This window comes from Euleptes europaea, chromosome 17, assembly GCF_029931775.1.
Source record: "Euleptes europaea isolate rEulEur1 chromosome 17, rEulEur1.hap1, whole genome shotgun sequence".
Taxonomy (NCBI): Eukaryota; Metazoa; Chordata; class Lepidosauria; order Squamata; family Sphaerodactylidae; genus Euleptes; species Euleptes europaea.
Genome location: NC_079328.1, coordinates 37,399,369 through 37,427,138, shown reverse-complemented (window position 1 = coordinate 37,427,138; position 27,770 = coordinate 37,399,369). Strand labels below are relative to the sequence as shown.

At 44.6% G+C, this 27,770-nt stretch overlaps 2 protein-coding genes across 2 annotated transcripts in view; one reads left to right on the top strand and one right to left on the bottom strand.

Annotated features, from left to right (window-relative positions):
• DPY19L3 (dpy-19 like C-mannosyltransferase 3) overlaps positions 1–14,830 on the top strand; it is a 35,875-nt gene extending 21,045 nt beyond the window's left edge. The window contains exons 13-18 of the mRNA XM_056862368.1: positions 150–261; positions 821–877; positions 3,384–3,466; positions 12,421–12,553; positions 13,252–13,410; positions 14,660–14,830. Of these exons, the coding sequence (XP_056718346.1) occupies positions 150–261; positions 821–877; positions 3,384–3,466; positions 12,421–12,553; positions 13,252–13,410; positions 14,660–14,830 (715 nt within the window). The remainder of the gene's footprint in view (positions 1–149; positions 262–820; positions 878–3,383; positions 3,467–12,420; positions 12,554–13,251; positions 13,411–14,659) is intronic.
• Positions 14,831–24,727: 9,897 nt separating this feature from the next.
• LOC130488729 (neural-cadherin-like) overlaps positions 24,728–27,770 on the bottom strand; it is a 95,519-nt gene continuing 92,476 nt past the window's right edge. The window contains exons 33-34 of the mRNA XM_056862367.1: positions 26,846–27,000; positions 24,728–25,147 (exon numbers count right to left, since the gene is read on the bottom strand). Of these exons, the coding sequence (XP_056718345.1) occupies positions 24,728–25,147; positions 26,846–27,000 (575 nt within the window). The remainder of the gene's footprint in view (positions 25,148–26,845; positions 27,001–27,770) is intronic.

The following is a 27,770-nucleotide window of genomic DNA, read 5'->3' as shown; positions in this document are numbered from 1 at the left end:
ATCCCCCACAAACAATTATTTTTACACAGTTGTTTTTAAATACGGAATATCCTGGGAGTAAAAGAAAGTTATTTTTCCAGTTTGCATTGACAAATATTCTTATGCTTATTTCCATGCTTTGCACTAAAGCATCTCTTTTAATATTGCAGGATGAAATACATTTGGACTTCCCATCTGTGTGTGTTTGCAGCCTCTGGTTTGTGCAATAGTGACATGTGGGGTCTGATCCTGAAATGTGTTCGTCTTTACACACCACAAAGGGTTAGAAGTGTTCCGTTTTCATCCGTTTATGAATATTAATGTTTTAAGCAAATGAACAAATGTTTAAAGCAAATGTGAAAAGTGCTGATAGAAAAAAACTTTTCTATCTAGATGAACACTTTTATGCTGAATTCATGCGTATTTTTTTAGTGTAATACTTAAACGTCGCTACCCCTTTCTTAACTCAAATGTTCTGCTTTTTAAAGGAATGCCATTTAACTCCACTAGATGGTGATGTTGCCGAAGCTATGAAAGACAGACAGAATTATGCGTTTTGTGAAAAATGATAGGACCCAATAATTTTATTTACGTATTACAATAGCATATTTTGCAATTCATCAGTGCTAGATTAATACATGAATTCTTCATGAAACATTCTTAATGGAAATAGAATGATTTTTTTTAAAAGGCAGTTATTAATGCTAAGTAAAATTACTCTCTGACCTCAAAATATGATTTGTGAAGAAGATCCCTGTTTCTGTTTTCAGAATTTGTTCATCCTTACTTTGTTCAAAATGGTTTTTGTTTCAGTAAATGTATTTTATTCTTTTCTGCTTAGGTGTCTGTGATGAGGTATTTAACACCTGTGCTCATACTACTATATCTTTATTACAAGGTAATAACATTTTGTCTACAAAAATGTGTTGTGTTTTTAAAGAAAAACTAAACTTCCAAACAACCTATGGCCAATTTTCAGAACTGGATTTCTACATACAGTCTTGTGAATGGGTTTACAGTGAATGAGTGGGGGCAAATTAATAGTACATTTAAATAATAGTACTGTAAACAGAATTCCTAATATCCAACCTGTACCTTTCCTTTAAATTATGGGCAGAAAGGTACCAGCTGGATATTAGGAATCAGCTACCTCGGGAGGTGGTGTACTTCCCTCTCTGGCAGTTTTCAAGCAATGGCTGGACAAACACTTGTCAAAGATGCTCTAGCTTGATCCTGCATTGAGCAGAGGGATAGACTAGATGGCTTGTATGGCCCCTTCCAACTCTGTGATTCTCTGGTTTGGAAGTCATCTTCATGATCACAAGGCATTTTTTCCATAGGCATGACTGCCCCCTCACAATGTTCACACGATGAACAGGAACTTCTCTGCACAGGGAGGAGATGTGCTTCAGTGGCAGAGCATCTGCTTGGCCCGCAGAAGGTCCCAGGTTGCATCTCCACTTAAAAAGCTCAGGTAGTGGGGGATGGGCCTCTTCCCGAGACCCTGGTGAGCCACTGCCAGTCAGAGTAGGCGAGACTGACCTTGATGGACCAGCGGGCTGACTCAGTATAAGGCGACTACATACGTTCACACAGGGATGCACCCATATACATGAACGCATAGAGAAATGTCTTAATGTTACATGCTGTGGTTAACATTTCACTAAGCTAAATATGCCTTAGCTGCCCTCCCCCAAGCCAGCAGTATATTTGGGATTATAACCTAAATCCCGAATAAGCTAATGAAAGCTTCTTTGGAGGCATGTGGTTACTGCAAGTCCAGATACATCCTCGAGTGTAAGATTTATTTGCTCAGCTACAGCGTGGGGCTGGTCCACTATCCTGCTTTGGCACAGCTCTCTAACAGGCCCCGAAATCTACAGGACAGCTTTGGACTTGCCTGTGTCAATTGACTGTACTAAGGCCATATAAAACGCAAGTTGGCTGTAGCCTTCACCTACATTTAACTCCACTAGATGGTGATGTTGCAGAAGCTATGGGAGGGGCTGTGGCTCAGTGGTAGAGCATCTGCTTGGCATGCAGAAGGTCCCAGGTTCAATCCCCAGCATCTCCAGTGAAAGGGACTAGGCAAGTAGGTGATGTGAAAGACCCCTGCCTGAGACCCTGGAGAGCCGCTGCCGGTCTGAGTAGACAATAGTGACTTTAATGGACCAGTTGCCACTTTGGGGTCAGGAAGCAATTTTTCTCCAGGCCAGATTGGCCCAGGATCCTGGGGGGCTTTTTTGGGGGCTATCTTCTGGGCATGGAATAGGGGTCACCAGGGATGGAGTGGGGGAGATAGTTGTGAACTTCCTGCATTGTGCAGGGGATTGGACGAGATGACATTGGTGGTCCCTCCCAACTCTTATGATGCCATGATTCTAACAGAGAGATGTTCCCTTCTCCCAGGAGCCTGAAGCTCAGGGAGGGAGGGAGGTATAGCATTTTCTCTCTTACCTATATTCACTTAGAAGATCTAACCAGGTGAAGGAGGAGAGGACTAGTCAAAATTTTCTTTGGCCCATCTCTCCAGCCTAAGCCCGCCCCTTCTTGTCAGCTCCATCGAGTAGAAGTTTTTTTCCCACTGAACCTGGGAAAGCTTCAGCAGATGTTGCAGTGACCAGTCCTGCCTTCCTATTTGGCAAAATCCTTCTCAGCCATGCGTGTTTTCAAATCCCAATAACTGTTCTCCTTGCAGAAAGCAGCTTTGGAAGAAGTGCATTGGAGTGGAGAAGCGGAAGGGGCGGGGAACTGTTAAGTCCTTTCATCACACGCCATTTTCCCACTCCTGATTCTGCACCCTCTGCCGATTCTTCCCTCTTGGAATTCTAGGCACTTGTGAGTCTTGCCTGCTTGCGGCTGGGACTCCAACGGGGAGAAACACACCTTGCTTGTGGCAATTTGGAAAACAACAGCGGCTGGCACAGAAGGGTTAAACACAACTCCCGTTGCTTCTCTTTCTTTTCTTTTTATATAAACAAAGCTGCCATTGGGAGTAAAAGACATGCATTTGTACTGAATGTCTGGATTGGCCCTCATTCTCTGTCATTTCCTCACATTGTGAAGTTCCTTCAAGTGTCTGATGACTGCAAGGATTTGTCTTCTGACACAGTATGCAAAGCAGCATATTTATCCCATGTACATCTGGGTACCATCTCCCAGTTTGTCTGTGGTCCCACACTCGCTTATGCTGATCTTTATCTGCAGTGTTTTAAAACACCAGGCAGCCAGTGCTGAGCAGAACAAAAAAGATAATACTTCAGATCTCAGGGACGCCAATTGTTTTCCCACCTTGGCTTTAAAAAAGAAAATAAAAGTGTCACTTCTAACTGCTGTATAATGGAGCTCTCTCCCAGGATCTGACGTGCAGCATATTCATTCTGCTTTTTGCCTTTTCGTTCTAGTTCTGGCCAAGAATGATGACTGAGCTTTCAGAGTTGAGAGAATTCTACGACCCAGACACAGTGGAGCTGATGAACTGGATTAAGTAAGGGAATTTTTTATAGTTTGTTTGACTTAGATGCTGTTTAGGGAGAGCCGATGCTCTTAGTGACGGTGGTGTAGTGGTTAAGAGCAATGGTTTGGAGCGGTGGACTCAGATCTGGAGAACCAGGTTTGATTCCCCACTCCTACACATGAGCGGCAGAGGCTAATCTGGTGAACTGGATTTCTTTCCCCACTCCTACACATGAAGCCAGCTGGGTGACCTTGGGCCAGTCACACTCTCTCAGCCCCACCTACTTCACAGGGTGTCTGTTGTGGGAGAGGAAGGGAAGATGATTGTAAGATGGTTTGATTCTTCCTTAAGTGGTAGAGAAAGTCGGCATATAAAAACAAATTCTTCTTCCTCCTCCTCCCTCCTTTTGGGACCTGTGCCCTACATTAACCTAGTCTAGAAAGTGAGTCACACAGTGCCTTTGGTCCTTTCTCAGTGTCCCCTTTGGAATCCCTGTGCACAAACCTTCCTAATACAACCACTTATTTTTGTCCAGCCTGGCAACGGCCAGTTGCATCATCGTAAAGGGCTAGGCTATCCAAGCTGGACTGCTTGCAGAGCAACCACCCCTTCTGATGGTGCCATCAGGCCCAAAGCAGCTTGTCTGCAATGGGTCTAGCTCCCCTCCCCTCCTCAGTGATTAACATCATAAGCACTATGTTCCTGTCCAGGAATTAAGATCCCAGGTAGAGGATGTCCTAACTGTCCTCCATCAATCAAAGAAGCTCCTTTGGTGGGTACAGCCAGCGTGAGAGATGGCTGGTGAGAGCCAGCGTGGTGTAGTGGTTAAGAGCAGTGGTTTGGAGCGGTGGACTCTGATCTGGAGAACCGGGTTTGATTCCTCCACTCCTCCACATGAGCGGCGGAGGCTAATCTGGTGAACTGCATTTGTTTCCCTCACTCCTACACATGACGCCAGCTGGGTGATCTTGGGCTAGTCACAGTTCTCTCAGCCCCACCTACCTCACAGGGTTCTGTTGTGGGGAGGGGAAGGGAAGGTGATTGTAAGCCGGTTTGATTCTCCCTTAAGTGGTAGAGAAAGTCGGCATATGAAAACCAACTCTTCTACATGAGAGAGGGCCTTTTCAGTGGCAGCCCTACAATTATGGAACAACCTCCTCAGGGAGGTGAGCCTAATCCCCTCACTTTCAGTCTTTGGGAGGCAGCTGAAGACGGTTTTATTTATGGACCACATTTGATTAAAGCAGTCCTGAATTGTGATTTTAAATTTTGGGTTTTATGTATTTTTATGTATTAATTAATTAATTAATTAAAATTCTCATATATGAAAATTGGGAATTGGGTGGAGGGGATATACAAGATGAATTTTATTAGTTTATTTTGTGTCTGGGAACATCCATGGTGTTTCCCCTCTCTGCTTCGCCACCGGCACCATTTTATCTCCTCCCTCAGTGCATGATCCTAATCAATTAGGGATCACATAGTGAGCAAGATGATGTCACACGACTGCAGAGCCAATCAGATCGGCTGTACATTAGTGTGAAGAGAAGGAGCACCGAGCCTGGTTTCCTAGGCAACCAGACAGTGCTTCCTCTCTTCCTGTGTTAAAAGAAGCAAGTGTGCAATTATACCTCCAGATTGCGAAAGAGAAAGGGAGAGGATGCATTTCTGGTTTCTTAAGGGGACATGTTGTCTCTTCCCTTGCTTCTCTGCACTGACTTGATTGCCCATCCTCAATACTGAACAACAGAGTGGAGGGTCAGGAATGATCACACTCACTGAACTGCTGTTTAGAGCCCCCTCTCCAAGCATCACCAGAATGAGAGGGGGCCATGAACAGGGCTGCAAAGTCAGGGGTGTCCCTTTCAGTCCACCCCACTCAGCACCAAATGAGAGGACGCCACGTAGGCCTCTTCTTATTTTCCAAAATAAGAATCATGCAAGGGCCTTTGAAATCTTCTTGCTTCGAAGAAGAAGAGGAGTTGGTTTTTATATGCCGACTTTCTCTACCTTTTAAGGAGAATCAAACCGGCCTTCAATCTTCCTTCCCTTCCTCTCCCCTCAGACACCTTGTGAGGTAGGTGAGGCTGAGAGAGCTCAAAGAGAACTATAACTAGTCCAAGGTCAGCCAGCTGGCTTCATGTAGAAGAGCTGGGAGTCAAACTTGGTCCTCCAGATTAGAGTCCGCCGCTCCTAACCACTACACGATGCTGCAGAAAGGTTGTCTGGCAGATCATAAATGGCACTCAACCTGGCACAGGAAGCATTTTGAGGTCACAGTTCATTGCACCAGAATCCGGATGTGTCTCGGGTTTCGCCCATTCCTGGCCTACAACTTTAGGGGGACTCTTTCAGTTCCATAAGAATGTGCTTGACTTCTACACCACTGCATTACCTTCTGATGTAAGGTTACAGGACAATGTAATTATTCATGAGTAAATAGGTAGCATAAATCTCCAGCAATATTGAGAGCAGACGGAAGTCCTCTCCATCCCCGTTGCTCCCATATTGACACCTTCTCATGACGAATGTTCACCAGCCAGGGGTCTTTAGTACCACTTCTGTATTAAGAGATTCTAAATGTTTAATAGCCTTGGTTCTCCAGGGTGCAATAAAGCAGTGTTTTATATAGAGATTTATACATAAAATATACATGGGGCTTTGGTTTCAGCCACAAACTGGATTTGACTGGTTGCAATGAGAGTAATTTTTCACACCGTTTCAGAGCAGAGAATACTAAACTGCTGCTTATCCTCTTTTCCTTTTTAAGTCCTGACAGCCGCAATTTTTTTTTTTTTTTTTTGCTGGTTGTTTGGAATTTATTGTGTTGGAGAGAGAGAGAATGTTATTTGCGTCAAGACAAGTTAATTACTTTTGCATTAATAGCGGTCGACAGCCAATTTATGCCTCGCACCTGAAAACTGGGACTGATGCTTTTTTTTTGCCTCGTAAACTCCTGTTGTCAAAAGTGATGCAGTCATTTCTCATTCTGTTATTAAAAGTTCAGCTGAACTTCTTGTCTCCTTCTGGGTTTACTGCATAGCTTACAGTTTATGACCTCCAGAAAGGTTTCCATGGGGGTTTCAATCAAGACGTAATTTTGTAAGCCGCGTTTGCCATGTGACACGTGAGTTGCAGGCTTTCCTCAATTCCCTGGCGCCCTGTGCTTAATTCAGATTTTGACTGTGACACATGCAGAGAAGAGGCTTCAGCCTCCCTTCCCCACTCCATTTTCCTGACCTGAAATGGGGAGAGGGGCTGCTGTGCAGTCTGTTGGGGCAACCCACAAGTGTAAGCATGGGTAGGGTTGCCAACCTCTAGGTACTAGCTGGATATCTTCTGTTATTACAACTGATCTCCAGCCGATAAAGATCAGTTCACCTGGAAAAAATGGCAGCTTTGGCAATTGGCATTGGAGTCCCTCCCCTCTTCGAACCCCTCCCTCCTCAGGCTCCGCCCCAAAAATCTCAGGGTATTTCCCAACCCAGAGCTGGCAACCCTAGGCATGGGTTTACCTAGTGGGCCAAATAGCACACCCCCAGGGCAGTTGCTGGTTGGGAAAATAGCACAGGAGAAAGCTTAAAATAAAAAAAAAAAAACCCTCCCTGAATGTAGAAAATTAGCTAAGGAGGAAATTTTCTCCTTGCTGTGCCGATTTCTGATTTGCAAGGAGTTTTTATGTAGGAGAGCATTCAAGAATATGGTCCTCCACTTGGAAGTCTGAAGCAGTGCAGACCATTCTACCACTGCGTTCCCACCTTATTCCAGTGTATGTGTGTGTGGGCCCAGCTTAAAGCCCATGGTCCTGAGCCTCATTGAAGATTTTGTTCAGTTGCAGTCTGCAACTTGTATGTTCATGCGTATCAGTCCATAAACTAATAATTCACAGATGTCTGTGTAAGTGAGGGCAACATGCATAGCTAAAAATGGGTGGAAAAGCAACACATATGTTTCAATAGGCTAGAAGAAAAAGAAGAGTTGGTTTTTATATGCCGACATTCTCTAGCACTTAAGGGAGAATCAAACTGGCTTACAATCCCCTTCCCTTCCCCTCCCCACAACAGAGACTGTGAGATAGGTGGGGCTGAGAGAGCTCTTAATAGAACTGTGACTAGCCCAAGGTCACCCAGCTGGTTTCATGTGTAGGAGTGGGGGAACCAACCCGGTTCACCAGATTAGCATTCGCCGCTCATGTGGAGGAGTGGGGAATCGAACCCGGTTCTCCAGATCCGAGTCCACCACTCCAAACCATTGCTCTTAACCACTACACCACGCTGGCTGCCTTTTGAGGAGGATCCATGAGAGCAAATTTAGTCTTTTCCCAGTGACTGGCACTCTGCATGACGGAACCCATCACTCAAAGTGCACGCATTCAGAGCGGAATCTGCGTGCTGTCTGCTGTCCATGTAGCCTAGCCCAGGTGGCTCAGCTACTGTTGCTCTTAGATAGGGATGGTAGCTCTAAAAACCCCACAATAAGAACTTCCTGTTCTGTACCACTTTTCTAATTGAAGTGACATCAGGGAAAGCATCGCATGAATCTGCCTTACGCTGAATCGGGCCGTTGGTCTATCAGGGTCAGCATTGTCCTCTTAGATGGGCTGAGGGCCCCAGACAGAGATCTTTCACATCACCTACTACCTAATCCTTTTAACTGGAGAAGCCAGACATGGAACCTGGGACTGTCTGCATGCCGAGCAGATGATCTGCCACTGAGCCGCGGCCCCTCCCCATTCTCACACTCTAAATGTCATCCCGAAGTTCTGAATTGCTCATTTTGCATTTCTGAAAGCATGCTGGCATAGTATCTTACAGCAGCGAACTTTTAAAGTGGTAAGAGCCGAAAGTTAGGATAGAAGTATTTGTAATTATCTTTTCTGACTTGGTTATTGACTGTTTCGCTTTCTATTTTAATAGTAGTTCTTCAAAACAGGTGCTTTGGATCTTCCAAAGGTCTTAAGAAAAGCACCATATTTTCCCTCCGGAAGTCCTATGAAGAGTCATGTAATTCCCATTAAAGCTTTCTGTTGTAAATGAGTTATTTTGTAGTAATCCTATAATTCTTAAAAGTGTAGATAAAGCAGAGGTCCCCATTTTGTATTATAGTGTGCAGTTTACCCCATTAGTTCAGCAGTAATTAACTTGTTGAAGCTTAGAGCTTCAAAAAATAAATGAGATTATTTGTTCAAAATGCCATCAGGTCCGCTTGGAATGACATTTAAATTACATAATGTAAATCAGTTTGACCTGTAAGTCCTTGTCATTATTTAGTGACATTTCTTGCAGAATAAATTGTTCGCAGGTTGGGCAGCCTGGTTATGGAGCTTGGCAGAAACCTATAAAAACAAATTATCCTTTCATTTTATACATCATTTGTTCAGACATTTGTAAAAATTGCTTCGTTTTTCCTATAATGGAAAAGTGTCATTCGGTCGTTTGAAGCACATTAGCTGTGTGAGATACAGAGACGGAGCTTTTTAGCGGCTGCATCAGGCAGAGAAATTCAGAACACCTGGTGCGGCGGGCCTGGAACACGCCGGTGAATTGTCCCTCTCTAGTGGTCATCCGTGGGGATAACAGCTTTAGCAGTTGTATGACTACTTTAGAGCCAGTTGCAGCTGTTACGGAGAAGGAAGGAAAGAAGCAGCATGTCTGATCCACGTCTCCCCTTCCTCTCCTCCACCAAACTGGCCTAGTGGATCTCACTAATTTTCAGAATACTGGCCCAGAGGAGGGGTGGTGACAGGCAGAGCCGACAGGGGAAGTGGGTAACCAGGTTAAGAATCTCATAGGTCATTGGCCAGCGGATAAAACTGGGCGTTCCGACTAGAGTGTAACTAGCCGGTGCTGATAACTGTATTGGTATCAGGCAGTGTGTGGTGTCGTGTCTGGCTAGGGATGGAAAGACCTGCGTCCAGATCTCCACTCGACCATGGAACGAAGCTGGCTGACGGACCTTGAGATGGTCACTCTCTCTTTTGGTCTAGCCTACCTCACAGGGTAGTTGTTATGATAAAATGGAGGCCACCTGATCTTCTTGGAGGAAGACCTGGGTCCCAGTCTCCACTCTACCATGGAACGAAGCTGGCTGACCAACCTTAAGATGGTCACACTCTCTTTTGGTCCACCCTACCTCCCAGGGTTGAAGAAGAAGAGTTGGTTTTAATATGCCGACTTTCTCTACCACTTAAGGGAGAATCAGACCAGCTTACAATCACCGTCCCTTCCCCTCCCTGCAACAGACACCCTGTGAGGTAAGTGGGGCTGAGAGAGCTCTTAACAGAACTGTAACTTGGCCAGGGTCACCCAGCTGGCTTCATGTGTAGGAGTGGAGAAACCATCCCAGTTCACCAGATTAGCCTCCGCCTCTCATGTGGAGGAGTGGGGAATCAAACCCGGTTCTCCAGATCAGAGTCCACCGCTCCAAACCACCGCTCTTAACCATTACACCACGCTGGCTCATTACACCTTGCTGGGTTGTGATGATAAAATGGAGGCCACCTGATCTTCTTGGAGGAAGGAAGAGATAAAAGTGCAATTAAAAAAAAAAAAACCAAGAGAGCTCAGTTTGACTGGATTTTAGCCACCTCAGTCTCACCCACTTCAGCAGTCATTCCAGCCACAGGTATGATCCTTCATCAACGCATTACAAAAAAAGCAGGAAGAGCCAGAGACTGAGTTGTTTTAGAACCAGCTTCCTTCCTATTTTGCAATGTATGAACCAGCTCACAGTGGAGTTGCTTTTAGCTCGGATGGAAGAGGTTTAGACCGGAGGCCAACCGGAATCCAGGTCACAGCTCTGCCAAACAGAAAGATTATTCTGCCATAAGATTAAGTTTGTATACCAAGTTCTGAGAACTCGCTTGGTGGCATTTTTGAGTATTTGAAAATGTAATTGTAAAATATTAAACTGAAGCAAAGAGAATTTTCCAGAGGAGCCAGCTTTAAAAGCCAGAGGGAACCGGCAATGGTTTTCTTTTTCTATCAAAAGCTAAAATGGCATGTTAAAATATATCATCTCCACTGTCTGCATGTGAGATTAGCCCGTCCATGTAAGAAGAAGTGCTTGCATTAAGCCTGCATTCATTCCTAAAAGTTATCTCTTTCAGAGCTCAGGCAAACATTTACGGCTGTCTCTAAATGTTTTCCAGTTTTTATCATTGAAACTCGACAGCAAATTCACAGAGGCACGTTTTTGCAGAAGGATTAAATAATAAGCAATAACACAAGCAGGTACACACAGTTAAGCATAAAGTAGTGTGTGTACAACCGGCTTCCTGAGAACGAGGTCTTTCATTTTATCTTTGAAACGGCCAGTCTGTTTGGTGTCTGCATAAAAACCTGGACAATAACTAGATGGGTCTTATTGTGCTTATTGTGAGCCTGTTTGAAACAGAGTCCTCCTGCGATTGGACTATTGTTCAAAGAACCCCTTTCTCCCCGAGGCTCTAGCTTTCCCCACATAAGAAGCTTTTCATGAGGACCATAGAGTATGCATTCTGAAGTAGCCTAGTCCCAATGGGACCGTTCTGTGTAATTTTGTAAAGAAGAAGAAGAGCTGGTTTTTAATATGCTGACTTTCTCTACCAGTTAAGGAAGAATCAAACCAGCTTACAGTCACCTTCCCCTCCCCACAACAGACACCCTGTGAGGTAGGTGGGGCTGAGAGAGCTCTAAGAGAGCTGTGACTAGCCCAGGGTCACCCAGCTGGCTTCATGTGTAGAAGGGAAGCAAATCTGGTTTACTAGATTAAAGTCCGCAGCTCATACCACTACATCATGCTGGTTCATCTCCTAGCTACATGGTACCTTGGTCTGCGGCTTCATTATCAAGCGTTCCAAAAATGGGGGCTTTGTTAGTGCTATGGGCGGGGGGGGGGGGGTACAGAGGTAGTGGAAGTGATGTTGGGGCAGGAAGGACCAACTCTGAGGAAGCAAAGGCAAAGTGTGGATCTTCTGTAGAGGGCTACAATGGGGCCAGAGTGACCATCCTACCTGAAATGAAAAGCCACCACCTTCAGATATGTAGAAAAGAGCAAGAGTCCAGTAGCACCTTAAAGACTAACAAAAATATTTTCTGGCAGGGTATGAGCTTGCTCTTTTCTACTACTGCAGACAGACTAACACGGCTACCCACTGTGAATTATCTTCAGATATGTAGTTCTATGATAACAGGGAACTGGAACTCAGCTCAGTGATGTGGATGGAAGTTCCCTTTAGAAGAAGTTCATAATATTGCAGGGGTTAGAATCGTAGAATTGGAAGGGCCCACTGGGGTCATCTAATCCAACCCCCTGCACAGTGAAGGAAATTCCCTACTACCTCCCCCACACACACCCCAGTGACCCCTACTCTGTGCCCAGAAGATGGCAAAAAAAAAAACCCCTCCAGGATCCCTGGCCAATTTGGCCTGGAAGAAAATTGCTTCCTCACCCCAAAGTGGCTATTGGCATTATCCTGGGTTGCCCAGATGATACTCAATTGATCCAGCACACCAGAGGAACTCACTCCAGCACCTGGGCTACTGCTCTACCATATACTCCTGTACTAGTTAGCAAGTATAAAACTGTGTAGCCTTCGAGTAGTTTCACAGTTGCATCCTTGGAAACCTGGTCATATTTCTTTAGTAGAGATTGAGGTTGTACGTCTGGTCATTTAGCTGTGTCCCTCTCCCATCCCACCCCAGATTAAATCAAGAATCTTCATCTTATTCTTTTTATGATTTGAAACAAAATTAATTGAGAACAGGTCCCTAGTTTTGTTTTGTTTTTAATCTGGAATCTTGTCGAAATATTACAGAAACAAGCTTTTGAGTTTCATTCCCTAAATGATTTATTTAGGTTCCGGAGCATCGAGAACTTGCAGACTTGCAGCCTCAAGATTTTGTAAGGTTTTGGAAGTACTGAGGGATCCTTTTGAGCCTGGCTACAGCAAAATAAGCAGTTATCTGATACCATTGTAAAAGTCGTTCTGAATGTTTCTTTAGATCAAACACCCCGAAGAAAGCAGTGATAGCGGGAAGCATGCAGCTTTTGGCAGGGGTCAAGCTGTGCACAGGACGAGTTTTAACCAACCATCCCCACTATGAGGATAAAAGCCTACGAGAGAGAACGAAACAGGTGAGTGATCTCCTCCTCATCTTGTGACTGTGATTGTGCCGTCTCAGAGACCCGGCACCAGGTTTTTGGTGGCCTGGGATAAAGGGAGTTTGTTGGACTCCTGCCTTACAAATATGGTCACCTACTTCCCTTTTGTTTGGCAAGTCTTTCTTGTGCTCTGCCCCTAAGTCACAGCTGCTCCCTGAGGAGTTCCTACCTGTTATCTTTAGTTACTTAGAAGGGTCGTCTTCTATACGTTTCTGTCTGGGAATCAAGATCACAGGGAGAGGCCCTCCTTACTGTCCCATCAATCAGTAAAGCTCCTTTGGTGGGTACATGAGAAAGGGCCTTTTCAGTGTCAGCCCCATGATTATGGAGCTATGTCCCCAGGAAGCCGAACCGCCCCCTCCCCCCTACTGTCACTCTTTAGGAGGCAGCTGAAGATGGTTTTACTTAGGGCTGCACTTGATTAAAGCAGTCCTAAATTGTGTTTCTAAATTTTGGGTTTGTGTATTTTTATGTACTCTATGTGTTATTTATATGGTAAGCCACCTTGAGCTTCATAAGGAAGAAAGGTGGCTAATAAATGCTTTAAATAAATAAATAACAGTTTGGTTCAGCACAATACATTTAAAGTGAGGAAATGTCAAGGTGCGGGGGAGATCAGTAAATGCTACATTTTGGTTTTGCTTCTCCGGCTGCCTTCCCACCTTGGGCAGGTCTATCAGGTGTATGCAAAAAGGTCACCCGAAGAGGTCTACAGGATCCTCAGATCCTTTGGCACGGACTTTGTGATCCTGGAGGACAGCATGTGCTACGGCAGAAGGCACAGTCGGGGTTGTCGGCTGCGCGACCTCCTTGACGTAGCAAACGGGCACGTAAGTACTAGCAAGAACCTGTCCGCGTTGGTCCCGGGGGCACTCGGAGGCTGGGATTGAGTGTGGCGCTTTGTAGACCAGAACGCGGAGCAAGGAGCCCATGGATCCCATCACTTTTCTTTTTCTGAGTTTGGATTACATGGATTCAATCTCAGTCTTTATTGTTACAGTCAAAGACCAGCATATATACAAATTACAATTGTTATAAAAAGAGAAAAACTGTATAAAATCAAAAACAAAACGCTGACTGAATAAATAAGCTAAGGATAACTATATAGCTATCGTAAGTGAATTATACGAACCTCAGATGGTACTTTGTATATAAGACCATTAATTTAAGTTGGTACTGTGTATATAAGACCATTAATCCACCTCCTTACTTGTGTGTTTCTCTTCTTAATGGCTAAAAAGCAGAATTTTGCCGTTGCATGGGATACGGCAGCTCCCCTATCCTCAAGCAACAGTTTGATCAGGGCTAATTCCGTACACCCCAGAAAAAGTTCAGATGCTTAAAACGAGAACGCAGAGGGGAAATAGTATTCATTCTGATTTAATCATAGAATTCACAACACAGCGCTATATGTGTGATTGATTCAACCGCATTGGTCGAACAGGGGCAACACCATTGCTCCATAGGCAGATGTTGAAACCTTCCATCTGAAACGGCAGAAGGTAGGGCGTCAAAGCGTGCTCTGGAAAAAGCCCATCTATATTTGGCGTGAATAACTGGGGGCAACTCCTGAATGAAAAGAAGAAGAGTTGGTTTTTATATGCCAACTTTCTCTACCACTTAAGGCAGAATCAAACCAGCTTACAATCACCTTTTCTTCCCCTCCCACAACAGACACCCTGTGAGGTAGGTGGGGCTGAGAGAGTATGACTAGCCCAAGGTCACCCAGCTGGCTTCATGTGTAGGAGTGGGGGAACCAACCTAGTTCACCAGATTAGTGTCCGCCGCTCATGTGGAGGAGTTGGGGAATCAAACCTGGATCAAGTGGGGGGAAGTGGGGGGTTGGAAGAGAAGTGTTGTGTCCACCTCATCTGTACAGTAGGCCATCGATGCTTTTGCAGCTGCTGTAGTATTTGGGCTCGGCCGGGAGGGTGAGCAGTTCTTAAATCTTTTTCGCTGATTCTGTAGCAATTAAGAATGTTCATTTCCCTTACAGACCATGGACGGTCCCGGGGAGAACAGTTCTTAAATCTTTTTCGCTGATTCTGTAGCAATTAAGAATGTTCATTTCCCTTACAGACCATGGACGGTCCCGGGGAGAACGAGCCTGACCTGAAACCCTCCCAGTACCCTCGCTTCTGTGAGGAAATCAAAAGCAACCTGCCATCATACACTGTGTATTTCACTAAAGTGTTTCAGAACAAAACGTTCCATGTTTACAAACTCGCCAAGCATAAAAAGGCCACGTAGCATTGCTGCGATTGCACTGGAAACTTTCTAAGGGAGTTTACAAAAAAGGGGGGTCTGTTATGAAAGTGATTTTACACTGTTTTAAAGTGGTCTACTTTTTAATTACTGTGATAATTTTTGGGTGGGGGGAATTTTGGTGACATGCGAGATGTGTGCAGAAAGCTTGTGTGGATTACATAAAGCTGGTTCACTAAGGCCCCCATCCAGCATGTACACTACACGGGTGGCGGGATTCCGGCCTAAATCTTGGGTTTTTTGCACACAACCCCATTTAGAACATGTGCACACTTTTTTTGTGATTAATGTGATCTTGTAGCTGGAGAAGGAAGTGCGTAAGCCTGAGACTTGCTCCCCCACCACACCGCACGTACATCTTTTTTCACCAGGCGCTTGCGTGTACCAACCTTTGTCTTGTTCTGTCGATGGCTAACCTAGGAATATTCTGCTCAGGGTACCAGCTTGCTTGTGTTGTCTCGTGATGATGCCATTCCTTTTTTTCTGTCTTCCCCTTTCCTTAGGAGGCAGTTGTAATCTGTACCTTGATGCAAAGTTTACCAGGAAGTCCTGTCAGTTTCCGCGAAGATTACTAACCACGAGTGCACAGAAGCACTGCTTTTACCTTCTTAACATCCAAGCCCAGCCTCACGATAAAGGCTTTGCTGTCAGCGTCTCGGATCCGGCGACTTTTTGTTCCCAGATCCTGGTGAGAATTCTGTAGCAGCTACCCACGATGCAATGCCTTTTGCAACCTTCCGTTCCCTCACCACAGACCAGCCAGTGCTGTAGAAAGCGTTTGGCTTGTCCTGCCATGGATGGGGCCAGTCCTCTTCTGGCAACGGTCAGAGGAACGCTAGAACACCCCTCTGTCCGATTCAGATTCATTTATTAATACGGCAAATGCCATTAAAAACATATCAGTTACAGAATTAAAACTGGAAAATATTCAGTAACTAAACTATAAGATATACGATTCATAGACAGTTTATATAATTTAAACAGACCTCGAATTAATACAACATTCTCCATTTTAAATTAAATTACCAAGCCCCAGCTTTGTCTGACGGATCTTATATATTGCGGCCTAGAATTTCGCTACTTGCTTCACCCTCTGGTCTGACCATCCCATCCCTCTGTCCATCTTTACTTTTTGCCAGCATGCGGCTTTTCCAGGTGGGGATAATGTCGTTCACTTGCTAGTGGTATGGGGATAATGTCGTTCACTTGCTAGTGGTTGTGTTGGCTTCACACCATTGCTAAATCTGCAGCCAGATCTTCAGTATCAGCAACTGGTCGATCTCGTTTGCAAACAAAGCTCCGCTCTTATATGTTCGTTACAGAGGAAGGCGCTAGCCACGATCCAGCAAGCGCCCTCAGGAGCACCGAAGTGTATGCGCACGCCGTCTTCCACTACACATGGTGCCCCTTCGGCATCTGCCGCTTTTCAGCCTGTCGTTAGTTTCACATACTTGTTCCTTGGTGTTTCAGTTGTAGTCATTAACTTGTTTGGGGGGGTGTCTTTTTCTGCTTCTGTTACATCCTAGATGACGGGTTTTGTTTCTGTAAATCTGAGGCTGTGATGAGTGAAGCATGTTTTTTTTGTAATGTGGCATGTGATGTCTGTATTTCAGCTGTTTTAATGGAGGTGACCACAAACTAAGACCAAAACTCCCCCCTCTTCTGCACCCGTGTTGTATTCTGTTTGTTGGTAAGAACAATTACCAAACCTAAATCGCGTCGTCAGGAGAATTAAATTGTACTTCATAGGATCTTGGTGTTTTAAGGGAGAATTTTGCTTTATTGTACACGAGACCATGTCTCCAAAAGGTCTGCCCCCTCTGTACCACCACTGTTTCTTTCCCTGTATGAAACAAACCTATTAATCATTTATCTTGTGTTCAAGCAGCTAAACTCCACATCTTTGTACATTCTAAACTTTTCTGAAGACTACCAACTTTATAATGCTGCATTTTTTAAAAAAGTCACTGTGATGTTTTTAAAGCTAATTTTAACATTTTTTTTATATGAAACCAAGGGACATGGCTTCTTTGAAAATGCAGGGTTTTCTTTCTGATCATATCAAGGCAAGTCACCCAGCAGAAGAGTTGCCAGCTGGGAAATACCTGTAGATTTTGGGGGCGGAACCTGAGGAGGGTGGAATTTGGGGAGGGGAGGGACTTCAATGCCATAGAGTCCAATTGCCAAAAGCAGCCATTTTCTCCAGGGGAACTGATCTCTGTCACCTGGAGATGAGTTGTAATATCAGGAGATCTCCAGCCACCACCTGGAGGCTGGCAACTCTACTCAGCAGCCATAGGTATATTGCCTCCGCAAGGAAATCCTCCCCCTCTAAATGAATGGGAATTAGACAGCTCTTGCTTATTTTTCAGTAAGGTTTTGCAAAGTCCATAGTCTGTAGCCAGTTTTAACTTCTAGAGCAAAATGCAGTGGGAATCAAGTGCCTCTGGAAAATGGTAGGAACCTATTGGGTCTGTTCAAATAATTTGCATCAGAAAAGTATTACAATTAATTTCTAACTATGGGAAACTCAAGAGGGCTCCAGCTAGCTTCTCCCTCTTTTTTATAATTAAATCAAGATGTGTAATGAGATTAGAGGTCCCTAACTGAGCTCTGTTGCATTTCCAGTTGATTTAAATGCTTTCCCCCCCTCAGCAGTTGTTCCCAGGTAAATTGCTTGCTGGACTAGATAAGGTTCTGTCAGCCACCTGCAAAACAATTTCATATTTAGGCACGTATTCCATTAAGTAATGCGCAAGATCCTTCCACGCTCTCATACCACCATTACCACCACACTAAAAAGAAAGAAAGAAAGGAAAGCAGGCTTTAATCAATGTGGATTTAAATCAAACCTGGATGCGGGCCATGTTTCTTTTCGACAAGCCAGCAAAGCCCCCTGAATAATTTCTAGCCCGTATCCCTTAATGAGGTTGGAGCCCACTGCCATTTCAACATAATGTAATAATAAAACATCTTAATAAGCAGTAAAACTTTAATTAAGCCTGTCATGACGCGTGCCTGATCTTGCTGGGGGCGGGGTGGGGGTGTCACGTCAGTGGATTGCTCTAAGAGAGCGTGTTCACTAATTCAGGCTAAGTAGACAGAAGGCACGGTCAGAGAAGGTTGCCCTATTTTAAAGGCACTTGGTGTAATCTGCCAAAGCTGTGAGCTCCTGCTTCAGTCTCCAGGAGACCAGCTGGGACGTGCGGTTTTATCTGACAGTAGGATCCGTGCAGCTCCACTCAGTCTTCCGCCTTCACTGTTGGGGGCTGTGCCGTTCGCTTCTCAAACGCCTGACCCTTGCGCCGCCTATTTCTGTATTTCTACATGATAACGTTATCAATCAAATGTGTTTAATAGTGACATCCAAGTCTTTTTATTGGAACTGTCAAGTGCCAAACACCTATATTTTTCTTTTGTTTCTTGAATGTGAAATAATCTACATGTTGCGTCTGATGTAACGGGCTCTGCCTTAACAAGATCTTACGCCACAATAAATTTGTTAGTTGTTACCAAGTGCCGCAGGACTCTTTGTGATCTCGGCTGCTGCAGGAGACCAAGGTGGTCTGCCCTAGATAGCCCCCAGGCTAGCCTGATCTCGTCAGATCTCAGAAGCTAAGCAGGGTCAGCCCTGGTAAGTAATGGGAGACCACAGAGGAAGTCCAAGGTAGCTAGGCAGAGGCAGGCAATGGCAAACCACCTCTGAATGTCTCTTCCCCTGAAAACCCCAACTGTGAATTGATGGCAGACAGAAAAAGAGAAACAAGTGCCACAAGGAAAAGCAAGTGCCACAAGTCGGCATATGAAAACCAAGTCTTTTTCTTGTTCGCTGCCTATCTGGGCCTGCAAGATCATACCTGGCAGGTCACATCATGTGACCATTGAGAGCCATTTGGGTTTGTTTGGGTGAAAGATGTGGAGGCCCATTTTAGCGTACGTGAAAAGACTAACAGGCCCCTTCTCGTATCTCTCTGTTCTGTTCCTTCCATTACATTGCCACGACACTATCCTTTAACTAAATCTGAATGCATGAAGCTGCCTTGTACTGAATCAGACCGTCAGTGTTAGTATTGTCTACCCAGACTGGCTGTAGCTGTCCAGGGCCTTAGGCAGAGTTCTTTCCCATCACCTGCTACCTGGTCCTTTTACCTGGAGATGCTGGAGATTGAAACAGGAATCTTCTGTGACCCAGCCATGGCCCTGCCCTCTGGTACCCTTTGTCCAATTCTGTTATGACAATCACTTTGTAAATCTGGAGGCTACTTAACAGTGCAGTGTTAACTATGCTTCCTCAGAAGTAGGTCCATTTGATTTCAGCTGAATTCCAAGTAAGTATGGCAAGCCCTGACCTGGATGGCCCAGGCTAGACTGATCTCATCAGATCTTGAAAGCGAAGCAGTGTAAACACTGGTTAGCACTCGGGTGGGAGACCACCAAGGAAGTCCAGGGTTGCTCCGCAGAGGCAGGCAATGGCAAACTGCCTCTGCTTGTCTCTTGCCTTGAAAAACCCTTAAGGGCACCATATGTTGGCTGTGACTTGACGGCAGAAAAAAAGTATGGAAAGTGTTTCAAGCCCTCTATTTTGCTGCGGAAGAGAGGTTTGGCATGCATGATGCTCAAAGAAGCTGATGAGGCTGTGGAGCTAAAAACCTCAAAAGGAATGCAGGATGGACATTAAAAGTCACTCCATCTATGGCATTGACAAGCTCTTTGCATTTTCTAGCTGCATAACAGTTCACCATGTGGGCATTTTGCTGTTAACACGGTGCCTGATTATGCTCAAAGTCCTTTTCAGAAAATCAACACCTGCAGCTCTTCATCCTTTTTAAACACGGCCACTGAAAAACCTGCCCTTTTGTCTGTTGCCAAACGCTGCTCATTCTTCTGCCAGAAGCCACTTTTTTTGACCTTCCCTTAAGCGCCTTAACATGCTGAACAGAGTTAATATTTTTTTTTTAAATCATCTTTGGGCTTTGACGGCGTGTAAGAGTAGCTTTTATTGAATTTCCAAGTTAAATGATTTAACAGGCACAATTTTTTTTCCTGCCTCTGTCTGCTGTACTTAGCTTGAGAGGTCAGCAGCTTGTCTTTGGAAGTTATTCAGAGAGCGTTAAATAGAAGTTACTTTTTTTTTTTTTGATCCGCAGGGATCAGCGGCTGCTCTTCCTAATGCTGACTCCCTCCCCGCTCCCAAGTATTTTTGAAATTTTGTCTGATAGGGGAGAAAAGCCAGCGAAAAGTAATTTAATTGCATGTGGCGGGCACTTTATTTGGAAGTCAGAGGCTGATTTGACTTAGGTCATGCTTTTTAAAGATAAAGCTGATATTTCACAGGTGACCATAAAGACGTCAGTTCTCCCCATTTCCTTGATAGGGCACCAAAACTTTATAGTATAGAACAAATTCAAACTACAAGCCCTGGGAATGTCAATGGTTATATAGAATGATTGCTTCAGGTAACGTATTTTCCCTTGACCTGGATGGCCCCAGCTAGCCCAATCTTGTCAAACCTTCAAAGCCAAGCAGGGTTGGCTCTGGTTAGTACTTGAATGAGACACCAGCAAGTAAGTCCAGGGTCGCTATGCAGAGGCAGGCAATGGCAAACTACTTCTGATTGGCTCTTGCCTTACAAATTGCAGAGGGGTCGCTATAAGTCAGCTGCAATTTGATGTCACTTTCCACCACCAACATATTTTAGAAATATTGAATAATCTAGCCTGAGCAGGTCTGTGTCAGCATTTGTTGTTTCTAATGGCAGACTCTTCGCAATACAAAGCAGCGTCCCTCAACAAGACTTGCAGGGACCTGTTGATTTAAACCCTGCAAAATGTAAAGACTCTTCAAAACTCAGGCTACTCCTGGCTTCCTCCTAAACTAAAGGCCACAAGGCTCAAATGTCCCAACTTGTTTTTAGCCTCTGCAGTGCCTTTGCATAAAGCACAAGCCTCACTCTCCAATCCCCGGAAGATGTTCTGAGGGCCCTCGGTGCCTCGCAACTGAGCTCCATGTCATCTCCGGCCTGTCAATTTTAGAATGCGGAAAAGCCCCTGTGAAAAAAAATCTGTAGAGCTGACAAATTGGCAGATTAAATCCTAACGTATACAAGATTATTTAAATGTCAGACCCATAACACAATTTGGTGTAGGAAATCAGAGTTGTTGTTACTAGAGGTTAGCCTGTAAAGCGCTTGGAAGGAGATTAGTCAAAGTACCAGATTACTGAAAATCCAACTACCTAGGGACATGCTGATTATTTTTCCCTTCCCTCTCCCTTCAGCCACAAGACTTCTAATCAAGCCCAGTGTCCTCATTCTCAGCAGTACCCACCAGTGCAGCTAACTTTCTCATGTAAGCGCTGTAGTGAAGAAACAGCCAAGTCCAGAAATAGAAAAGAGGGTGGCAACCCCCTAAAACAAGGCTGAGGGGGAGGGGGTTGCCTGGAAAAAGCAATTTGTTGATGGTGGCCTTCAACACACAAACACACGAAGCAGCCTCATAAAGGAGGTCATTATTGTCTACTTAGATGGCCAGCATGAGGCAGCCTCATAAAGAATCAGACCCTTGGCCCATTAAAATCAGTATTTACTCAGACTGCCACCATGAGGCAGCCTCATAATCAGACCCTTGGTCCATTAAGATCAGTATTGTCTAAGACTGCCACCATGAGGCAGTCTCATGGAGAATCAGACCCTTGAGGTCATTGAGGTCAGTATTGTCTATTGACCCATTGAGGTCAGTACTGTCTACTCAGACTGCCACCATGAGGCAGCCTCATAAAGAATTAGACCCTTGCTCCATTAAGGTCAGTATTGTCTACTCAGTCACAAATCTATTAAGAGCTCTCTCAGCCCCATCAACCTCACAAGGTGTCTGTTGTGGGGAGGGGAAGGGAAGGTGATTGTAAACCAGTTTGATTCTTCCTTAAGTGGTAGAGAAAGTTGGCATATAAAAACCAACTCTTCTTCCTTGTTCACAGGCTGATTCGCTCCTCTCCCCTTTGTCCGTGGGCCAGGGAAGCAACTGATCTCTTTAGAGACCAATTCACACATTCAGTTCCGTGCGACAGAACGTGGGCCAAGCGAAAGAAGCAGGGCCGTATTTTGAGAACAGCATTTTATTCTGTACAGGGCACAAAGGGAGCAAGAGGCATGTTACAGGCAATGAGGAATGCAGTCTCGACGGGTTTGAAAATGCAACCGAAAGTAATGGCGGACGGGATTTTGGTAAGAAGCCATAATAAATACTGAGTAACCTTGATGCATTTCAAAGGGCAGGAGCTTTGGGGGGAATCGTAACAGCCGCCAATTCCTGCGGCTTGTTTGTCACGCTCACAGAACACACGAAGGTTTGGCAGCACATCACAGCCGTCTTGGTCCACAGTTAAAATCAATTTTGCTTTTGGCTTCCTGGAAGCGGAAGTGTGTTTGGACTAGCTGATTACCTGCATAAATTAAACACATTCATGAATATTCAACACCTACGAGCTTTACAGGTAGGCAAACAGTGCAAAGCGGTGCCAAGGTTTCCTATGGGGATTTCCACAATATCCTGACGAACAGTTATCCAGTGAGGGCACACCCTCTACAAAAATGCATATATGACACACCGATGAACAGGTAAATGCTGCAATATCTCCTTTTACCCAGTTATTATAGTTCCATACTAGCACTGAGCTCAAATCTGTAACAAATCAGAATTCCCATTTTTAAAAAAACCTTCAAGCTTTAAAGGACATACTCAATTCTTGGAAGCAAGATCTGAAGATTGACCCCACATGTTTCTACATTTCAGACTGACTTTACAATGGCCATAACTACATGAATATTAAAATATTCTCGAAGGCTTTCACGGTCAGAGTTCATTGGTTCTTGTAGGTTATCTGGGCTGTGTGACCGTGGTCTTGGAATTTTCTTTCCTGACGTTTCGCCAGCAGCTGTGGCAGGCATCTTCAGAGGAGTAACACTGGAGGACAGTGTTACCAAGACCACGGTCACACAGCCCGGATAACCTACATGAATATTGTTATGAAGTAGCTGGAAGTAGCTGCAAGCTTTTTAATCTTTGCATTTATTTATTTTTTAAAAAACCTGGAGAAACATCTGACTTGATGTAAAGAATGCTGCAATATTTTAAATCTGCATTTCTTTTTTAAAAAGGGAAAGAAATATTATTGGACTCCTATGGCTGGATTGGGTGACTAAAATGCACCACATAGCACCTTTTTCATTACAGATATTAGTGCCTGGGTAAAAATACCACCAAGCTGAAATTTGAGTTAGTCTAAGAAAGGCAATTTTAAAAGAGCAGATCCATGAACAGTACATAATAACATACTATTATTGCTCCAAACCGAACCACCACCCCCATTACATTTTCAAATGCGTGCAGAATTGCTAATTCTGTAGAAGCTGTACGAAACACTGGTGGGATTATGCACTGTGCTATCTGGTCCTTCGGCATTTGGTACTCCTGATATCTGCATTCCCAACAATACTAGGTGAGGATGCTAGTTGTAAACAAGACACTTTTTAGATCCTATTCCTCGTGTTGCACCTTTTTTTTCCATTTTAAGGCCAACTTTAGCCCATACCGTTCAAATGTGCCGGTCAATCCATGAGTATTTGTAGGAAAGGGGGAGTATAATGTACTGATAAAGCAGGGAATTGCTTAATTGCATGGAATAGTCAGAATCAGAGAGCTTGAAACAACAGAGGCAATTCAAAGCCACAATACTTTACAATACTTTGTGTTCAGCCATGTTGGATCTGCCAAGTACGCCATTGCCAGCCAATCAAGATTGGTCTTGTTTTTCCTTGAGCTGATTCCAAAATAAGGAACACTCTGGAGGAGTTGATGGAGTGAACTATTTCAGTAGCAACCCCACTTCTTTCGGGGGGGGGGACGAGTTGCAAAAAAAAGCTGATTTCAAAGTTTTTGTGACCAAATGCAAGTTCTGACTTCTAAGCTTGGTGAAGGACCCACAGGAATTTCAATCAAACAATAAAGAGAGGTTTCTTTTGAAAAGAGCACTGAAAGCCTGCCAAGTCCAAGTTCTGACACTGGTGAGTTCGTAGGGTGGGACTTTCAAGTTTAAAAGGAAAATTAGTTTCAGCTGTACATTTAGTGATTAAAAACTGCACACGACACATCAGACAATATGGCAGAGACTGTGCAAGAGATGTAGGGCAGGACTACGGAACTCCTGCAAAGCTAAGGTGTTTGCAGTCAGGCAAGCGCTGCCGTTTCCCTCCTTTCAAAAATATGCACAGAAAAAAGTCTTATGGAAAAAGATCCCTGCTGGCCACCAATATGGAGAATTCTTAGGCTGCTTTCAGATCCCATTCCTTTCTTGGCCTTTCTTCAAACCAACACCGAGATATTTGGAGTTTTCAACCCTCTTTTCATTTTCGATTGGCAGCTATTCTCACCAGTGTGGTGTAGAGCCAGCATGGTGTAGTGGTTAAGAGCGGTGGTTTGGAGCAGTGGGCTCTAATCTGGAGAACCGGGTTTGATTCTCCACTCCTCCACATGAGCGGCGGATGCTAATCTGGTGAACTCAGTTGGTTTCCCCACTCCTACACATGAAGCCAGCTGGGTGACTGTGGGCTAGTCACAGCTCTCTTAGAGCTCTCTCAGCCTTGCCTACCTCACAGAGTGTCTGTTGTGGGGAGGGGAAGGTGATTGTAAGTCGGTTTGATTCTTCCTTAAGTGGTAGAGAAAGTCGGTATATAAAAAACAACTCCTCCTCTTCATGCCTAAGCCCTTTACATGGCCTCTGGTTTCCTGCCATTCCAGCTCTCAAACACCTTGGGAAGGACAACGTTATTAAAAGTCACATAAAAAAAAAAAACCCCAAGCATTAGGCCCAGGCAGATTCCATATTCTAGACATCATCAGGCTCTGCATGCGAATAGAGTTCACTTAGTTTTTCAAACTTTGGCCCCCAGTCTTTCATATCTCCATACACTGCATCTTCATCCCATCCACAGGACCCTAGGGAACTCAGGCTGCTGGCCTCTGAACACTCCCCTTCCGTGTGAAAAACTTGCAAAGAATCACAGGGCAGAGCCTGGTGCTGCTGGTCAACATTTCTCACGACGCCCAGTAAGTAGCACCCAAAATCTGTGCTGGAGAAGGAGTCCCCCTTTCCTGCCACAGGGACTTCCAGTTGCTCTTTGGGACTGAGAGGAATCTCACAGCCCAAGGGACTGTGCAGGTCTGTCCGTTTCCCTTTCTTCTTATAAAGGGAGTAGGCCGGGCTGGTTTGAAGAGACATCTGGAGCTCGGCCATGTTATATGCATCCTGGAAGGAGGAAGAAGAAGAAGAGTTGGTTTTTATATGCTGACTTTCTCTACCACTTAAGGAAGAATCAAAACAGCTTACAATCGCCTTCCTTTCCCCTCCCCACAACAGAAACCCTGTGAGGTCGGTGAGGCTGAGAGAGTGTGGGACTTCAATACCATAGAGTCCAATTGACAACGCGGCCATTTTCTCCAGGGGAACTGATCTCTATCGGCTGGACATCAGTTGTAATAGCATTAGATCTCCAGCTCGTACCTGGAGGTTGTCAAGCCTACTGAAGGCCAAACGACATGATACATTGGTTCTTGTAGGTTATCCGGGCTGTGTAACCGTGGTCTTGGGTTACACAGCCCGGATAACCTACAAGAACCAATGAACTCTGACCGTGAAAGCCTTCGACAATATTTTGACATGATACGTTATGTGAGTTGGGTTGGGCATGATATGTATTGTGTAATTCCTGCATGTGGGGATCCTTTGATCCGAGTTCATAGAGACAATGTGAACATGAACCACCTGGACTTGATTTGCTGTTTTACAAAATCAAGGAGCATGAAGTGACTGGTGTGTCAAACAAACAATGCACATTTCCTCAAAACAGAGCCCCTGCCTGGGTAAACCTATTTCCTTGCCCCCACACACACACAATTTGCTGAGGGAGTTAATCTCATTAAACGCTAATAGGATTTGAATACTTAGCTCTCTGTGTGCTACCTTGAAGTTAAATATCCCTTTAAGTGTATAAAACATGTTCACGGAAATTCACCAAAGGCTTGATCCAAGTGTGGGAATTTCTGGGCATAAAATTCAAATGAGCGTAGCAGTTATATCGTAAAAACTTTAACCCCCGGGAACTGAAACATTAGGTATTTATATATTTTCGTTTAGTTCTGCTAACAGTTCGGTTAGAGGCGAGCTTACAAATACTGCTGTAAAAATGGTAAAAATGAATAATCTAAGAATATTTTTGCTGCTGATGAACTAACACAAGTCTTGCTGCTTATGTTTCTGTTCTCTAGGCTTGGAATACAAACCCCAGTAGCTTGTAATACTCACCTTTAATAAGAGCATTATGATTCCAAGTTCTTTCCCAAATCTAACTGGAGACCAAGACAGAGAATGCCTTTGCCCCCAAATCCCCCAGACCCAGCTTTCCTGGGGAGACTGTGGTGGTTGCAGGTAGGTGGGAAGAGAGATGAGATCATCTCTACCTCCTCTACCATCCGGCCACCCTGAAAGTAGTTTTGACAGAATCCGAGGTGCTGGGTATCCTGGGAAGTGTATCCTCAGAGCATACCCCAAGATTCCCAAAACCTCAGAAACTACTCAAACGGTCATGACGGGTAGCCGTGTTAGCCTGTCACCAGCAGTAGAAAAGAGCAAGCGTCCAGTAGCCCCTTAAAGACTAACAAAAATTTCTGACAGGGTATGAGCTTTTGTGAGCCACAGTTCACTTCTTCAAATACAGCTAGAATGTGATTCCATCGAACCTTAAGTAGAGACGAGTGAATTAGACACACAATGGCGATATAATGTCTGTCCATACCTGTGCACATTTCTTTGCAAGGTTGATGCCAGAAATTTTGTTAGTCTTTAAAGTGCTAACTTAACAGTTGGTTGTTGGTTGAACCTGCGAGTTCTGGCCGCTGCCACCACCACCCCCATACACACTCCAGACTGGTGTACAGAGACTCTTACCTGATCCTGCTCTCCACCCCCTTCTTCGTTGTAGTTGAGGATGTTCTCTCGGATGTCCTCCAAGTCGTCGTGACTGGTGGTGACGTGGTAGACTCCCCCGTTCATACTTTTGTGGTTCTTCCATCGAGTCCATAGGAAAACACCACTAAACAGAACTGCGTGAAAACATGGAGAGAACCAAGACTTGACATTTGGAAACCCACCCTGTGTATAATGATTGACATAGGCCATTTATGCACGGGAGGTTTTGCCTTGGGTTTGCCGCTCTCTAGATGCACATTTTCCCCATCCAAATTCTCAACACTCTGCATGGAGGCTTATTTTTGAGTTTTGAGAATTTGGATGGGGAAAATGTGCATCTACAAAGCAGCAAATCCAAGGCAAATCCTCCCATGAATAAATGGCTATACAGTAGGCTCTCAAGAGGGCAGCAACTTCCCTCTTGGAATAACACCCTTTGATAAGTAGCCCGAGGTCCGCCTACTGAATGGCACAAGTGTTTTTACGTGGGAACGACAACATTTGAATTGATTTCCAAGTGAATCCATAAAACAGCTTTCAGACCCAGTTTTAAGGTCCAAACAAGTACTACCTTAGCCAAGCCAATGAGATCCCAACAATGTAAGTCTGCACAGATTTAGACCTTAAGAAGACAATCCAATAAATGAAGCGACTCTTTTGGCAGTGCCTTAAGCTCTCCTTTTGTTAGTCCTACTAATAGGAGGAGAGTATTAATGCTGAGGAGGGAGAAGATGGATGAAGCATCTTCATTCACATTTTACAATCCTAAAGCCACCTCCTTGGAAGAAAAATGCCATGAAATCATTAACACTTACTTAAATATAGGTGTAGGATTGACCTGTTATGAGCCACTATTTTTCTGATATATTTTTATCTTGCCCAGGCTGGCTCCCAAACTGGCTTA